Source organism: Mustela lutreola, chromosome 12 (assembly GCF_030435805.1).
Source record: "Mustela lutreola isolate mMusLut2 chromosome 12, mMusLut2.pri, whole genome shotgun sequence".
Lineage (NCBI taxonomy): Eukaryota > Metazoa > Chordata > Mammalia > Carnivora > Mustelidae > Mustela > Mustela lutreola.
In genome coordinates this window covers 20,763,665-20,781,432 of record NC_081301.1, presented here as the reverse complement: position 1 = coordinate 20,781,432, position 17,768 = coordinate 20,763,665, and the positions used below count along the sequence as shown (strand labels likewise).

The 17,768-nt window shown below is 41.2% G+C and overlaps 2 protein-coding genes across 4 annotated transcripts in view; both read left to right on the top strand.

Moving 5' to 3' along the window:
• The window catches only part of HSDL2 (hydroxysteroid dehydrogenase like 2), a 59,348-nt gene extending 57,968 nt beyond the window's left edge, over positions 1-1,380 (top strand). Inside the window, exon 11 of the mRNA XM_059142311.1 lies at positions 624-1,380. Coding sequence (XP_058998294.1) covers positions 624-736 — 113 coding nt within the window. The 3' untranslated portion in view covers positions 737-1,380. The remainder of the gene's footprint in view (positions 1-623) is intronic.
• Positions 1,381-11,821: 10,441 nt separating this feature from the next.
• Positions 11,822-17,768, top strand: part of KIAA1958 (KIAA1958 ortholog) — a 159,190-nt gene continuing 153,243 nt past the window's right edge. For all 3 annotated transcript variants that reach the window (XM_059141125.1, XM_059141126.1, XM_059141123.1), the window contains exon 1: positions 11,822-11,981. The gene's annotated coding sequence lies outside the window, so the exon portion shown is untranslated. The remainder of the gene's footprint in view (positions 11,982-17,768) is intronic.

Genomic DNA, 17,768 nt, shown 5'->3' with positions numbered 1-17,768 from the left:
GCGCTGGGTGCCTGACCATGTACTAGCACTGGAATAAGAGTAGCAAATACAGACTCCTCCCTCCATGGAGCTTCTGTTCCTTTTATGTTGTTAATGACTACAGTTCTGCTGTAATGCTCCCGTTTTACATCCTGGCATTTCTGTGCTATCACATACTTTTGTTGCCCATACACTATGTTTTTAATGATAACTTCTTAAGAATATTATATGCATTTATACCTTTTGGTTTTTTAAAAAATCTAAACCTGAAATGTTAAAAGTTTAATGAACTGTATAATAGATTGGAAAATTAACTAAAATAGTATTTGTTTACTACAGTTCATCTGAGGGCTGTGTATCCTTTAATGTGCTGTAACTGGTGTGTAAATGTTGCATCTTCATCTTTTTGGTATAATCTTTGCTGATTGTTTTTACATTATGTCATATTATAAGATATTGTTAACATCTAAGTTTAGGAATTGGGATTCCCAAGATATTGATTAAAAAAATTCTGGAATAGAAACTTGTGCACTTCAGAGGATTATAGAACTCAAGAAGGTTCTTCTTATAATGCATGTTCTTGAAGTGGTATCTCCCTAAGGGTACTAATGGTTGTTTTTCCTTCTCTCATTTTCTCATTTTAGGGAAACTAAAACCAACAATGGCATTCATGTCAGGAAAATTGAAGATTAAAGGAAACATGTCCCTAGCAATCAAATTGGAGAAGCTAATGAATCAGATGAATGCCAGGCTGTGAAGGAGAAGGGGAAAAAAAATGTCAGTCACTAAGCTCAAAAAGTAAAAGGAATCAACAGTTAAAATCTGTTTTCTTCCCTTTCATATTATAAGGATATGCAAGTTTGTTCTGGAAAAAATAGAATTTCTGTATCTATAAGACTTGAAATTGTAATTAAAACAGCTAGTTAATCTAACCTAAACTTCATTAAGTGGAATTCTAAGAAAGCCTGACTATTGAATTTTGTGAGTTTTGCCCTCTGAGAGCTAGATTTCATTCATTGTGGGGAAGGTATGGTGAACAATTAATCAGGTTCAAACAGTAAAATTAGCTCTTTTCAGCACATCTTCCCATAGAAAAGGAGGTTAATCTGTTTTAAATTTTTCAGTTTGGGATTGTATGCTAATTAAATCTTAACGATATTTTTGATTTTTATATACTTGTTTTAAGGAAGATCTTCTATAATGTATTTTCACAGAAATCACATAAATTACCTTAATAAATACTGTTTGTGAAGACTAATGAAACAAAAACTGTTTTTCATCCTAACTAGCTTTCCAGGTATAAGTTACCTATTATTAATACAATTCTGCTAATGTAATTCAGTATGTATCCTCTTGCTAAATGTATAAAAAGCCTTAAAATAAAATACTTTTTCTCCAGAAGTATGGACTTGGTCACAGTGTTTTATTTATTTATTTATTTGACAGAGATCGCAAGTAGGCAGAGCAGGCAGAGAGAAGAGGAAGCAGGCTCTCTGCTGAGCAGAGAGCCCAATGCGGGGCTTGATCCCAGGACCCTCGGATCATGACCTGAGCCAAAGGCAGAGGCTTTAAACCACTGAGCCACCCAGGTGCCCCGGTCATAGTGTTTTAAAAAGAGAACATCAGAATAGATTGTTGTTGAGCACTGAATTGTCAACCTACCAGATTCGTTTGTTGAAATACACACACATGTCCTGCCATGTACCTCAGACTTTCTGTATTTGGAGGTAAGGCCTTGAAAGAAGTGATTAAGTTAGAAGAGGTGGGCTCTAATCCAGTCTGACTGGGGTCCTTCAAAGAAGAGGAAGTTTGGAGATAAAAGACTAGGGATGCACACACAAAGGAATGACCATGAGAGGACCAGTGGGAAGACAGTCATCTGTAAAGCAAGGACAGAGGCCAGAGAAGAAACCACATCTACCAAAACTCCTGTTCTCTAGAACTGGAAGTTGTCTGTTGATGTAGCCACCCAGGCTGTGGTATCCTGTTTTGGCAGCCCCAGCAAACTCATACAATGGTTTGTTTTTCTTTCTTTCTTTCTTTTTTTAAAGCTAAGGTTTAAAAAAAGTCCTTTCCTTTCACTTTAATCAGTTAAAAATACTTGCTCGGTGTAATTCTTTCACTTCTCATCTTTCATTCTCTAATATTACTGTGCTTAATTCTGACATTTCCTAGAATCGTAATGTTAGAAGCATTTAATGTCTATTTTACACATGAGGAAACAGGATCAGAGAATGGGAAAAGACGAGCCCACGGCCAAAATTAACAAAATCCCTATCCAACAAAAATCTCCTAGGACATTAGCCTTGAATAGAATCTGAAGGCTTGACTTGCCCATCCAGAAGCCCAGATGGATTGCCTTTGGGTTGACAGCCTCACAGTTACCTTTGTACGTGCGGGTCATTCCTAGCTGTCTGAAGATTCTGGTCACGTGTTGCCAGCAGGCTTGTATTCCACTGAAGTCTATCAAAGCCGCCTTCCTTTGCATTCTCCAAACAGTATCAAAGCTTTGGGAAAATGAAAATATTGGGAGACAGGAGTTCTGGGTGCTAGTCACTAAAACATGAAGTCGCTTACTAAGAGGCCTTGGGATATTAGGGAAAAATATTTTTGTAGGGCCCTGGTTTTCACGTCTGTAACTGTGAAGGAGTTGGATTAGATCATCTGCAGCCCCTCTGCGGTCATTATTGCTAAGAAGTACCAGACAGGTTTAGCGTAGCCTATCAGAAATAAAGGTAGGGGCACCTGGGTGGCTCGGTGGGTTAAAGCCCCTGCCTTTGGCTCGGGTCATGATCCCAGAGTCCTGGGATAAAGCCCTGCATCAGGCTCTCTACTCAGCGGGGAGCCGGCTTCCTCCTCTTTCTCTGCCTATTTCTCTGCCTACTTGTGATTTCTCTGTCAAATAAATAAATAAAATATTTTAAAAAAGAAAAAAAATATATATAAAGGTAGCCACACCTAGATTCCTGAAGCCTCTCTTGCAACATTCCCCAGATACCTTAATGAATTCATGTGTTCCCTGTCCCTGGATCTTATCCATTAACGCACTGAAGTAGAATCACCCAGAAGTTGTGAAGGCCATGTGAGTCGTCCAGCAGGCAGTTGAACCCTATTTCTGAAATGAAATGGTGTGGAGGGAAATGAAGCCCATGAGTCTTGTTAATGATTGAGTGAAAGTATTATGTATGTATGTATATATTTTTTTAAGATTTTACTTATTTGACAGAGATAATAAGTAGGTGGAGAGGCAGGCAGAGAGAGTGGGGGAAGCAGTCTCTGCTGAGCAGAGAGCCTGATGCGGGGCTCGATGCCAGGACCCCAAGATCATGACCTGAGACAAAGGCAGAGGCTTTAACCCACTGGGCCACCCAGGCGCCCCTATTTATTTATTTTTAAAGATTTTATTTATTTGACAGAGCACAAGTAGGCAGAGTGGCAGGCAGAGGGAGAGGGAGAAACAGGCTCTCTGCCAAGCAGGGAATCTGATGTGGGACTCGATTCTAGGACCCTGGGATCATAACCCGAGCCGGAGGCAGCCGCTTAATGACTGAGCCACCTAGGCGCCCCTGAGTGATATTATTTAGATGTTATTTTTAAAATGGTTTATTGCTAGTAATCCTGTATTTCACCAAATCCCCTTATATAGTGCCTCTTAAATAAACCTCTTAAGTAGAAGAAAAAAGTCTGTTCCCTCTACCTTTACGTTTTCAGCTGGGGTGTTGTAGTGAGTACGAACCTTTAATAAATAAAGTGTAATAAATGAATAAATAAATAAATAATATGTAGTAAGTGCAAACCCCTACTAAATGAAAAACAGGCAAAAGGAACAAAATACAAACTAATCACATAGCAAATAAGCCTAGACAATATGCGTGTAGTGATAACCATATAGCAAATAAGCCTAGACCATATGCGTGTAGTGGTAAGATTAGCACGGAGTAACAAGTTGTAAATATTTTTTTGACTTGTGCGAAATATCGTAAACCAAGACATGTTTACGACGTGTGTATGTTTTTGGTGTATAAGCATAAGAAAAACAAGTGATGTAATGTGTGTATGAAGGAGATTTAGCACAGTATATAAAGAGGCATCCGGGGGCACCTGGGTGGCTCAGTGGGTTAAGCCGCTGCCTTCGGCTCAGGTCATGATCTCAGGGTCCTCGGATCGAGTCCCGCATCAGGCTCTCTGCTCAGCAGGGAGCCTGCTTCCTCCTCTCTCTCTCTGCCTGCCTCTCTGCCTACTTGTGATCTCTCTCTGTCAAATAAATAAAATCTTTAAAAAAAAAAAAAAAGGCATCGGGTTGGACTGAGGTGAAGCGAGTTCCCTGTCGGGAGAACATCATCACCGGTGCTACCGACGCCCCGACAGTTTCGTTGCCAGCCACTCGCTGGCTATCAGTCTCAACTTCTGCGGTGACCTCTCTGTCTAGATTGTGAGGCGACGTCTCCTTCTACATGACAACGTCAGTGGACCATGACCAGGCCACGATAGTGGTGCGGACCTCCTCCCAATAAAGATCAGGTGAGTTACATCATATCCATCTCTCTATCTCTTCTTTACACATTGCGACCTCCTGGCAGGACGCAGGGTTTTGCTCGCGACAGGTGTCCTGTAAATTAGATTAGCAAAAGATAGCTTAACAAGAAGAAATTGAAGTTTTCTAACATGTGCTTTACAAATATACATGGGAGTATCTCCAAGGTTTCTTTGGTTAGAACTTGAGCTTATATATCATCTCAACAAAAGAACAATACATTTTTAGACAAATAATACGAAAGAAAAGAACTTTGAGTTTCTTAAAGTGGCAAATTGTGCCAAGGAAAATATATGGTAGTAAGTTTAGTTTTATAATAGACTGCCAAACTGTCTTCCAAAGTGGCTGTGCCATTTTGCATCCCCCCCAACAATGACGTTGTGTTTCTGTTGCTTCACATCCTCTTTAGTATCTGGTATTGTCAGTGGTGTGAATTTTGGCCATTCTAACAGGTGTGTCGTGGTATCTCCTTTCAGTTTGCAATGTTGAACATCTTTTCATATGCTTACTTGCCTCTTTATCTTCTTTTTCTTTCTTTCTTTTTTTTTAAAAATATTATTTATTTATTTATTTGACAGGCAGAGATTACAAGGTGGCAGAGAGGCAGGCAGAGAGAGAGAGGGGGAAGCAGGCTCCCTGCTGAGCAGAGAACCCGATGTGGGAATCGATCCCAGGACCCCGAGATCATGACCTGAGCCGAAGGCAGCGGCTTGACCCACTGAGCCACCCAGGCGCCCGCCTCTGTATCTTCTGTAGTAAGGTGTCTGTTAAGCTTTTTGGCCCAGTTTTAAATTAAGTTGTTTTCTTACTGTTGCATTTTAAGAGTACTTTGTGTATTTTGGAAAACACTCCTTTATCATAGGTCTTCAGCAAATATTTTCTCCCAGACTGGGACTTGTTTTCTTATTCTCTTGACATTGCCTTTTGCAGAGCAGAAGCTTTTCATTTAAAAAAAATTTTTTTTAAGTTTATTTATTTTAAGAAATCTCTACTCAGTGTGGGGCTTGAACTCACAACCCCAACCAAGATCAAGAGTTACATGCTCATCTGACTAAGCCAGATGAGTCAGTTTTCATTTTAATGAAGTTTTTCATTTTAATGAAGTCCAGCTTAGCAATCACATCTTTCATGGATTTTACCTTTGGTGTCATATCTAAAAACTCATTGCCATACCCGAGGACATCTAGGTTTTCTCCTGTCATTTTCTAGGAATTTCATAGTTTTGCATTTTACATTTAGATCTGTGATCTATTTTGAGTCAATTTTTGTGAAAGGAGTAAAATTATTCCAATTCACTTTTTTAAAAAAAATTTTTGGCATGTGGATATCCAGTCCTAGCACCATTTGTTGAAAAAAAAAACAACAACAACAACACTGTCTTCTCCTTTGTCAAAGATCAGTTGACTGTACTTATATGGATCTATTTCTGGGTTCTCTGTTCTGTTCCACTGATCTATTTGTTTATTCCTTCACCAATACCACGCTGCTTGGTGACTGCAGCTATATGGTAAGCTACTGTAAGGTAGTATCAGTCCTCCACCTTTGTTCTTCTTCAATACTGAGTTGGCTGTTCTGGGTCTTTCACCTCTCCATGTAAGCTTTAGAATCAGAGTACCTGGCTGGCTCAGTTGGTGAGGCATGTGACTCTCGATCTTACGGTTGTGAATTCAAGCCCCACACTGAATGTAGAGCTTACTTAAAATGAAAAATAAAAAGAAAACAAAAGTACAAGTATTTCTCAATTAAAAAAAAACTTAGAATCAATTCGTTAATACCAGAAAATAATTTGCTGAGATTTTGATTGGCATTCCATTGAATCCACATATCGGTATGGGATAAACTGATGTCTTGACAATATTGTGTCTTCTTATCAATGAATATGAACTATCTCCTCACTTATTAAGGTCTATGATATCTTTCATAAGAGTTTTGTAGGTTTCCTCATATAGATCTTGTCAGATTTTGTTAGAGTTGTACTTCAGTATTTTGTGGGATGCCAATGTAAGTGGTAATTTATTTTATTTTTTTTAAAAGATTTTATTTATTTATTTGGCAGAGATCACAAGTAGGCAGAGAGACAGGCAGAGAGAGGGAGAGGGAAGCAGGCTCCCTGCTGAGCAGAGAGCCTGATGCGGGGGCTCGATCCCAGGACCCCGGATCATGACCTGAGCTGAAGGCAGAGGCTTTAACTCATTGAGCCACCCAGGCGCCCCGGTAATATATTTTAAATTTCAGATTTCACTTCTTCATTATGGCATTTGGAAAGTAATTGACATTTTTGTATTAACCTTATATTTTTTAAAGATTTTATTTATTTGAGGGATAGAGAGAGAGCATGAAGGGGAGAAGGTGAGAGGGAGAAGCAGACTTCCCACAAAATTGGGAGCCCAATGCAGGACTTGATCCTGAGACTCTGGCATCATGACCCAAGCCAAAGGCAGTGGCTTAACCAACTGAGCCACCCAGGTGCCCCCTGTGTATTAACCTTATATCCTAAAACCTTACTATAATCATTTATTAGTTTCCAGAAAGGTGGTTTTTTTTTGTTTTTTGTTGTTGTTGTTTTGGTCATTTTTTTCAGGTTTTCTACATAGACAATTATGTCATCTGTGAACATAATTTTATTTCTTCCTTTGTAATCTCTCTACATTTTATTTCCTTCTGTGGTATTATTGCATTAGCTAGGACTTCCAGTATGATGTTGAAAACATTAATGAGAGGGGACATTCTTGCCTTGTTCATGATCTTAGTGAGGAAGTTACTAGTTTCTCACCATTAGCTGTAAGGTTTTTATAGATATTCATCATCAAGGTGATGAAGTTCCCTCTATTCCTAGTTTACTGAGAGATTTTATCATGTGTAGGTCTTAGACTCTGTCAAATGCTTTTTCTGCATCTGTTGACATGATCTTCTTTAGCTTGTTGATGTAGTAGATTACATTAATTATTTTTGAATGTTGAACCAACCTTGCATTCCTGAAATAAATCCCATATGGTTGTTTATATATGAATGTTCATGCTCCACCATTTCATATGTTGAAATTCTAATCCCTAAGACAATGGTATTAGGAAGTGGGGCCTTCAGGAGGTAATTAGGTCTTGAAGGTGGGGCCCTTGTGATTGGGATTAGTGCCCTTAGTAGAACCTAGTAGAGCTAGCTGTTCCCTTCTACCATGTGAGGATATGATGAGATGGTACCATCTGTGAACCAGAAATCAAGCCCTTTCCATATACTAACTCTGTATGTGCCTTGGTCTTGGACTTCTTAGCCTCCAGAGCTATGGGAAATAAAGTTTATTGTTTAAAGGCTACCCAGTCTCTGGTACAGGGGATCCCTGATTTCATGATGGTTCAACTTAACAATTTTTCAAAGTCATGATGGTGTGAAAGCACTAGACATTCGGTAGAAACCACACTTTGAAATTTGAATTTTCATGTTTTCCTGGGCTAGTGGTATGTGGTGTGATACTCTCATGACACTGGTCAGCAGCAGTTAGTCGCAGCTCCTAGTCAGCCGCTTGGTCATAAGGGCAAACAACTGATACACCTAACAACCATTTTGTACCCGCATGACCATTCTGTTGTTCACTTTCAGTATAGTATTCAATAAATTACATGAAATATTCAACTCTTTTTTTTTTTAAGATTTTATTTACTTGACAGAGAGAGAAATCACAAGTAGGCAGAGAGGCAGGCAGAGAGAGGGGAGAAGCAGGCTCCCTGCTGAGCAGAGAGCCCGACGTGGGACTCAATGCGGGGCTCGATCCCAGGACTCAGAGATCATGACTTGAGCCAAAGGCAGAGGCTTAACCCACTGAGCCACCCAGGCACCCCATCAACACTCTTCTAAAATAGGCTTTGTGCTAGGAGATTTTGCCCAGCTGCAGGCTAATGTAAGTGTTCTGAGGATGTTTAACACAGGCTACACTACACTAGGGTGTTCGGTAGGTTATGGGTATTAAACACATTTTTAATTTATGATATTTTCAATTTACAGTGGGTTTACTGGGACAACCCCATGGTAAGTTGAGGAAGACCTGTATTTTATTATGGTAGCCTGAACAGACTATGACTGTTGTGACATATAGTTCTCTTTATACATTGTTGGATTCAATCTACTAATATCTTATTGAGGATTTTTGTATGTATGTTCATGAGAGATACTGGTCTGAAATTTTCTTGCAATGTCTTTGTCTGGTTTTGGATTAGGGTAATATTGTCTTCATAGAATGAATTAGGAATGTTTTCTCTGTTTCTGTGCTCTGAAAGGGAGTAGAAAGAATCGGTCTAATTTCTTCATTATTTATTTATTTATTTTTATTTATTTATTTGACAGAGAGAGACACAGTGAGAGAGGGAACACAAGCAAGGGGAGTGGGAGTGGGAGAACCAGGCTTCCTACTGAGCAAGGAGCCCCATGTGGGGCTCCATCCCAGGATCCTGGAATCATGACTGAGCCACCTGGGCACCCCTAATTTCTTCATTTAAATATTTTTTAGCATTCACCAGTGAGGGATCCCTGGTTGGCTCAAATCCATTGAGTGTCAGCCTTCAGCTTAGGTGATGATCTCAGGGTCCTGGGATTGAGTCCTGTGTTGGGCTCCCTCCTCAGTGGAGAATCAGCTTTTCTCTCCATCTGCCTCCCCCCACCTCCCAGAGCTTTCAAGTCCAAGCTGTCTTGCTAGACTTGACCTCCAAATTTTTTATCTGTAGCCTGATCAGACTGTCAAAAATTCTAGGATGTTTCTCACTGTTTGGTTTCTATACTCCTAGACACAAATCAACAATGCCCTAAGAAAGAAAAGTAGTCAAGAATGTAGGAGTCACTTCAGTGTGTTTCCCCTTCTTGCTGAGCTCTTAGATTCTCAATTCTTGGCTGCTCTAGAAGATCTTTAAACAACCTCTGTTGTTTTGTTGTTTTAAATACAACTTCTATAATTCCAGTTCTTAGCAGGAGAGATAGTTTATTCCTCAAGGTACCCCATCATCGCTGGAAGCCTGCATCATTAAAGAAATTCATCATGATGGATATATCCTTTTTAAAATTTTTTTCTTATTATTTTATATTTTTAAAAGGTTTTTATTTATTTATTTGACAGAGATCACAAGTAGGTAGTGAGGCAGGCAGAGAGAGTGGGGGAAGCCAGCCCCTGCTGAGCAGAGAGCCCAGTGCAGGGCTTGATCCCAGGACCCTGAGATCATGACCTGAGCTGAAGGCAGAGGCTTAACCCACTGAGCCACCCAAGCGCCCTGGATATATCCTTTAAATGAGATTGCATTTTTAAAAAGTTATTTGTGGTAAAAAACAAACAAACCACACAATATGAATTTTATCCTCTTAAGCACCTTTAAGAAGATAGTTCAGTGGTATTAACTACACTCACATTGTTGTGTGATAGATCTTCAGAACTTTTTCATTGCATCAAACCATAATTCTATACTCATGGAACAACTCCCCATATTCCCTTCCTCCGGTTCCTAGCAACCACCATAATACATTGTTTCCATGATTTTGACAACTCTTTAGTTATCTCATGTGAGTGGAAGCATATAGTATTCCAGTAGTCCTTTTGTGATTGGTCTGCTTTACTCAGCAGAATGTCCTCTATGTTCATCCATGTTGTGGAATATGACAGAATTTCTTTCTTTAATAGAGCAATATAAGATTTCTTAAAGTCTGAATAATATTCGATCGTATGTATATGCCATATTTTGTTTATCCATTCATCTATGGGCATTGGGGCGGCTTTCACCTCCTGGCCATTGTGAATATGCTGCAGTGAACATGCGTGTGTGAGTATCTCTTCAAGTTCCTGCTTTAAGTGCTAGATATATACCCAGAAGTGGGATTTCTGAATCGTAATTTATGTTTTTTTTTTTTTTTTTTGACGGGCCCCCACACTGTTTTCTGTAGTGGCTGCACCATTTACATTTCCACCAGCTGCGCTTAAGGTCCCAATTTCTCCAGGATTACACATTTGAAATATGTGGCAATTAACTTTTTTTTTTTTTTGGACAGACATTATTTTGTCAAAAATGCTTACATAGATTTTTTTTTTTTTTTTTTTTTTTGTAAGTCAGCCTAGACCAGAAGGAGTGTTGACAGAGCAAGGTGTTAAGAATCCTTTCTCTTTTGTTCTGAAGTTAGTCTCTTTATCTACCTCACATTCTTCTCTCTCCTCATGTACCTCAAGGGTGAGAGGGACTGAGGTTTCCTTTTAACAGTGGGGTAAGGTCAGGATGTAAAGCAGCACATTTGGCTAATCAGTCAGATATGCTTTAAATGTTGTTTATTATCACTATTATTATTTTGGAGATACTTAATGCTGTAAGTAGAAAGGGAGTTGAGCATGGAATCTGGTTCCAAACCGCCTGGGATAATCCGGGTTTTCCCAGCTACTGTATGATATTGGGGCAGATGTCCTAATTCCTCTGTGCCTCATTTCCTTATCCATAAATTGGCAATGCTAACAACACTCACTGCAGAGTTCTTGGCACTAAATAAATTAATATTCCCTAAGCACTTAGGGTAAACCCCAGTCACATACAGTAAGTACTATAAAAGTGTTTGCTAGATAAAGTAAAGGTGGAGGGCGCCTGCCTTATCTCTGTGATACCGAAGTGTTCTTGCTTCCCTGGTCCTGGTATGTTTTAGGTGTCATTAAACTGCCCTCTCTGTCTCTCTGGGATGAATGAGAGTATTGTAGTTGGATGGGGAACTTCCACTGGGCAGCGGAGACTGTGGGTTGTGTCAGTAGGAAGTGTTTCTGTACATGCCTGGGTGTAGAGGTGACTCGACTCGGTGCGTTAAAGCAGGTGTTATACACCAGACGAACCGAGCAGGTTCTTGCAAGGTCTGCTCCCTGCGTTCAGGTGAAGCTCTGCGGAGCTCCAAAGGGGCAGCGGGGGCAGCAGGGACCGCGGGCCACCGCGCGCGGCAGGACGGAGTGCTGCCCACTTCAGAACGTCGCGGGGACCGTGGGTTCCACACCTGTCTGCGCCCAGAGACCGAGCTCGTGCGCGCCGGTGTGTGCCAGCAAGGTCGGTCCACACCACCTCCGGGCAGCGACGACCGCGAGCTCGGAGCACTTCGTAGGAGGTGTCGTTACACACTTCCTGTGGGTCTCGCGGACCACGGCGCGTTTCCGGTGCCGGCTGGAGCCCGGGGTCCGAGCCCCCGCCCCGTTCGCCGGCCCCGCCCCGCCTGCGCCCCGCCCCCCGCCCGCCGCGCTCCGAGCCGGGCGCGCGGAGCCCGGGGCGCACGGAGCGGCGCGCGCCGGTCGGCAGAGCCAGGCTGGCGCCCCCGCCCCCCGCCCGGCGCCTTCCCCGCTCTTCTTACCTTCGCTCTCCGGCCCTCCGGCCGCTTTCCTCCCTCCCCTCGGTCCCGCCCCGTCCAGCCCGGGCTCCCCGGCTCCCGCAGGCCCCCCCGCCGCCCGCGTTCCTATGGACAGACGCACAGACACCTGCAGGTGGGTGAGAGCCCGCGCGCGGGGCGGAGACTAGCGCGCCGACGCTGCGACCTGGGCCGGGGAGCCCCTTTGTGTGGGGGGCGGCCGCGCTGAGGTCCGCGCTGCCGCCCCTTCGGCAGCCGAGCAGTGACCCGGCTGAACCCTCTTTTGTCTCCTCTGGGGGTGGGGGGGGGTGGGAAGGCCGAGAGTCAGGGCAGCGGACTCGGGCGCCTGGCCGTCGCCGACGACGGGCTTGGGGGCGCGAGGGGTGAGACCCCGGGCGGCCGAACGGGCCCCCGGAGCGAACGCGGGCGGCCGCGGCTCTAGTCAGCCTCGGCGGGGCCGGCCCGCCGCCCAGCATCTCCTGTCGCCGCCGCAGGCGCGCTGCGTGGGTCTGGCTCGCCTGTTCCTGCTCTCGGGTCTGTTTGGAGGTGGGAAGGAGGGCGGGAAGGAGAAAGAAAAGATCTGCCCTCTTAGTTTCCAAGTCTTGAGATGGTTGTGGAGAGAGGTAGAGAGGTGCTTCGGGTCTTTGCCCGACTTGTTTCCCTCGCGGGAGGCACGCTGAGGTGCGTGTGGGGCGTGTGTGGAGGAACGTGCACCGCTCGGGTCCCTTATTTATTGTTTCTAACGGAGGAGGGCTTTCTCCGGAGGGCTCTTCCGCCCCCTCCCCCATCGGAGGCTGCGCACAGAGATTTGTGTTTGTTATCAAATACATCGACAAATGTATTCCCCCGGGCGCGAGCAGGCTGGGCTGACCGAGATCCAGCCCAAATCACAGACCGTTTCAGGTTTTCAGGTGGCTTTTCTCCTGGTTTTAAGGTTAGGTAGGGACTTAAAGGCAAATCAAAGACGAACATGGCTGTGATTTCTACAAAATTTGTTTTACATATATACATATTTTAAAGTTTGATGGTAAAAGTTTTGTTATTTTCGAGACTCTTTTTAGGATTAGCATGACAGAATCTTCTACCTATTAAGTAAACAGTTAACAAGCGACAGTGACAGCTTCCACGGTGGAGGTTAAATTGGCGTGCAATAAATATCTAGCTTTGCGTTGAGGCGAAAACCATTATTTTTGCTGGTTTAAAATATGAGGTCTTCCACAGCATGTGGGGAGAACGTGAATGTTAGAACTGATTTTCCTCCCTGTGATGTGCTTTCCCTCTTTTGGTCTGTTTTTATGTATTTTCTCTCTCTATAAAACCCAACGATTGGGTGGTACATGTTGGATATAGTTTTTTGAAAAGTACTGTAGGTGATATTTCCGAATTATATTATTTATCTGGGTGAGTTTCTTATGAAGAGTTGATACGTATTTGTAGATATTCAAATTATAAGTGAAGTTGAATAGGCGCCCAGAAACTCAATTTTACAGATTCAGATTTTTAATGCAGGTACGGATTTTTATCTTTGTATTATTCTCAACCTAGTGCTCACTTCTGGAGACTTCTTCAGCCCCCCTCCCCCAGCGTGTGAGAATCCATATTGACAAATTTAAATCTGATAGTTATCAAGAAGATTAAAAAAAGACTTTTGGGTGCTCAGTTATATGTACAGCTGTATGCAGAACACAGAGGCTTTCTTAAACATCTGAACTTAAAGGAAAAACATTGTGGTGGAAAACAATTTATTTAAATCTTCATCAACTAAGATGTAGAGATTCATCAGAAAGCAATGTACAATTTTAATGCAGTTTTAATTAGGCAAACTGATTTTTGTCATTTAAAGAGACCGTTTTAGTGTGCTGAAAAGAGTAGTCTTTTTCTAGGAGAAAAAATTAGCCTAGATTCTTGCCCTAGTTACATTAACAGACTATTGTTATTGCATGCCTAATTTTGTAAATATCTGGAGTGTACATTTTTGTACCCTTAAAACCTAGAAGAGACTACATCTAACATTAATCTCACTAGTTCCTTTGACTTGATCAAATTTTATTCTTGCGTTGACTTCCTGTCTAGATTAGTTAAACGAATTTAGACTGCAGTAGGGCTTAGTGCAAGGCGCTAGTAGGCCCTTGAAGAAGGTTCCTCTTTCTTTTTCAGTAAGGATGGCCCAAGGAGCATAGGTATTGAAATTTATTCAGGCTTTATTAGGAGTGGTGGGATGGAGTTGGAAAACACCAGCAGAGTTTCCGCTATTAGATTACATACTCATTTTTCAGTTCTTAGAAGTTTTAAAAAAGATAAGCCAAGAACTTGAATTATTTGTTTGTGTGTTTATAGGACTGTCAATCAGAGGTATAAGGTTTAAAAAGAGTCACTGTGTAAATGAAGTATTAAGAGTGTGGCCTGCATTGAGAATTGCTTGGCAACTTGTGGTTAAGCATAACAGTTTTCTGGGATTGGCAGTGTATCGTCTTCATCTGGGGTGGCTAAAAGATAACAGCCAGTCTTTTTCCATTTTGTTTTTATTTTTGGCTCTGATATGTGGATATTAATTTTTTTTGTATAATTAACATTAATATTTTCAGGTAATCAGAAACCATCAAGAGAACTTGACATATTTTCAACTGATTTCTCTTCTGGTTTGTTGGTGTTTAGGAAGGCGTATAAATTATTTTGCTCTCTTAATTATTGAAATTTTTTTCTGATATTTTTGATATGACAAATATTACTTCCAGATATTTTGAATTTGTAAAATTGGATTTTAAATATAGCTGAGCAGTATAAACTGACATTGGCCACTTTCTTTTTTTTTTAAATAACGCTAAGCTGTCCAGTTAAATTTGATAGGCTAGAAAATCCAAAGACTTTTCCTGGTTGTTAGTTATCAGTGTGGTACCATGAAAGAAAACTCAAAATGGCCATTTTAGGTTACCTGGAACCCTCAAAGGACTAGTATTATCATTAGTAATAACCAAATGAAAAGCTGAAGAGTAACAGTTTTATTCTTTGTTATAGACCTGTGATTTTCAAATACTTCTTTTTCATAAAGTTTTTTTTAGCCTGGTATAGAAGCAGGTCTGACTGTGAGAAGTATGGACAGTGACCTCTCATTACAGCCTTTATTGTTCTGCATTGTTTAAGAACAGCACAAACCCATGCTGCTCTTGGAAAATGCGGAATTCATTCTTGGATTAATATTCTGCTACCAGATGTACGAGGCTGGCTCTGAAGAAGCTTTTTCTCTTAAATACTGTCAAAAATAGAGAAGCTGAGGATTGGAGAGAAGCCATTTATTTTGAACAGTTTATTTTCTGACAGTTTGTGTTTGTAAAGAAACCTGCTCATAATATTTACTTAAGAGATCTACATAGTTGCCCGAAGAAGCCCCACAGGTTTCTTTTTTCCCTTTAAAAAAGTTTCCATAGAGCTTAACTCTTATGTGATACTTCTTGACTTGGCTTCTGATTAGTTGATTTATGGACTTTGTTTACCAGCATGTGTGGAGAATTCTTTTGCTGTACAGAAATTGCACTCTGCCTGTGCTCTGGTCTGTTTCCTAGGTAACAAATGTACTGCATAGATTCCATAATGAGGACTGTGGTTGGCTAGTTACAGTGTAAATTCTGTTGTTTGGTAAAGCTTAGTCTCAAATTCAAATAAAGGTCAAGAAACCAAAAGTACTCAAGATGCGAATTTTTGAATTTTATTTTGTATCCAGTGTCAACAAGTTTAATACCCTTTTCTGGAGAAAGGCAAATTATACACAGTATTCAAGTATATTTTGTAAAGTCTTAAACAGTTGGAGGGCTTTTGACTATTCCGTATTTGTAATACCAGTGGCTCTAGTGACAAAGAAAATGTATTTCAAAACACTTTATCATACTTCAGTATAGAAAGCAAAGGGATATTTAGGATGTCAATAACCTTCTTTTTTGTATTGGAAGAAAGGTAACATCATATGAACCCTGAAGATAAATTGTGCAACTTCATGTGAAATACAACTTTTAGGGGTGCCTGGATGGCACAGTTGGTTGAACATCTTGGTCTCTTCTCAGGACTTGATCTCAGTGAGTTTGGCCCTGCATTGGGCTCTGTACTGGGTGTGGAGCCTGCTTAAAAAAAAAAAAAAAGAAAAAACAAATAGAACTTTAAAAAACTTTAAGAAGATATTAAAACATTTAAGAAACTTTTAAAAACATTAAAAGTCTTGGGACACCTGGGTGACTCAGTAAGTTAAGCGTTTGCCTTTGGGGCATGTTCCCAGGGTTCTGGGATAGAGTCCCCCATGGGCTCTTTGCTTAGCAGGAAGCTTGCCTTCTGCCTCTGCCACTCCCCCTGCTTTTGCTCATTCTTTCTCTGACAAATAAAATCTTAAAGAAAAAAGAAAAGTCTACTGTAAAATGATGCATTTATACTCTAGCTATTTTCTCTCTTACCTGCCTGAATTTTGGCCTGCTCAGCACTAGGGAGCAAGTCTCTCTTAGATAGCTACAAATTGGAGAATAGCTTTCCACTAACCCTTACTCTTCCTTTTGAAATCTATGGCTTCTATAGCTCTAGGTGCAGGGCAAGAAATAATATATGTGCAATTGCTAGTAATTATTACCTGTTTGTTAAAAAAAAAAATTACAGTGAACCAGAATTCTATTAATACCCATTGAAATATCTTTTCATTTGATGACTGAAAATGTTTTAATTTGTTGACCATCAGGGATTCTGTCAGGCAAAAAAATAAAAAAAAAAAACTTTATTTATCTATTTCAGAGAGAGAGAGAGAGAATCTTCAAGGCGACTCCCTGCTGAGTACAGAGCCTGATGTTGGGCTTGATACTAGGACCCTGAGATCATGACCTAAGCAGAAACCAAGAGTTGAATGCTCAACTGACTGAGTCACCCAGGCGCCCCTGAAAAAAAAAAAAAAATTTTTTTTTTTTTTAAATTAATTTGAGGAACACCTAGCTGGCTTAGTCGGTAGAGCATGTGGTTTTTGCTTTGGGGGTTGTGAGTTTGAGGGGTGTAAAGCTTACTTAAAAAAAGTGGGGAGGGGTGCCTGGGTGGCTCCGTGGGTTCTGCCTTCGGCTTAGGTCATGATCTCTTGAGTCCTGGGATGGAGCCCTAGATGGGGCTCTCTGCTCAGCAGGGAGCCTGCTTCCTCCCTTCCCTTCTCTGCCTGCCTCTCTGCCTACTTGCGATCTCTCTCTCTGTCAAATAAATAAAATCTTAAAAAAAAAAGTTGGGGTGCCTGGGTGGCTCAGGTGGTTGGACATCTTCCTTTGGCTCAGGTTATGATCTCATGGTCCTGGGATGGAGTCTCCTGTGCAGGGCTGTCTGCTCAGCAGGGGGCCTGCTTCACCCTCTCCCTCTGGCTACCACTCCTCCTGCTTGTGCTCTCTGCCAAATAAACAAAATCTTGGGGGAAAAAAGTTAATTTAAATTCTAACAAATTATGCAAAGTTGCTTCAGTTACTTTACCTTGCTTAGCAGGATTGGTTTTGGATTATTTATTTACTTTTTAAATTAATTTTAATTTCAGGAATAGGATATATCTTGTTTGGGTTTTCTTTCTTCTTGGTTTTCCTCAAAACTGACAACTACTTTAAACATTTTTGGCCTTTTCACATTGAAAATATTACGCCCCTTCAGTTTTCTCTTGCAATTATTTTCCTTATATGTCTTTATTCTTTAGGTTTTTTTTTTTAAGTAGGATCCACACCCATAGTAGGGCTTGAACTCATGAGCCTAAAATCAAGAGTTGAATGCTGTGCCAACTGAGTCAGCCAGGCACCCCTATTTAGAAATTTTTTAATCATTGCATTATTTAAGACATAATCACCACATATCAAAAGCTCTACTTTTCTGAGACTTCATACTTCTGGGACAGAGTTAACAATATTTGTCAACTCCTACCCAGCCAGAACAACTT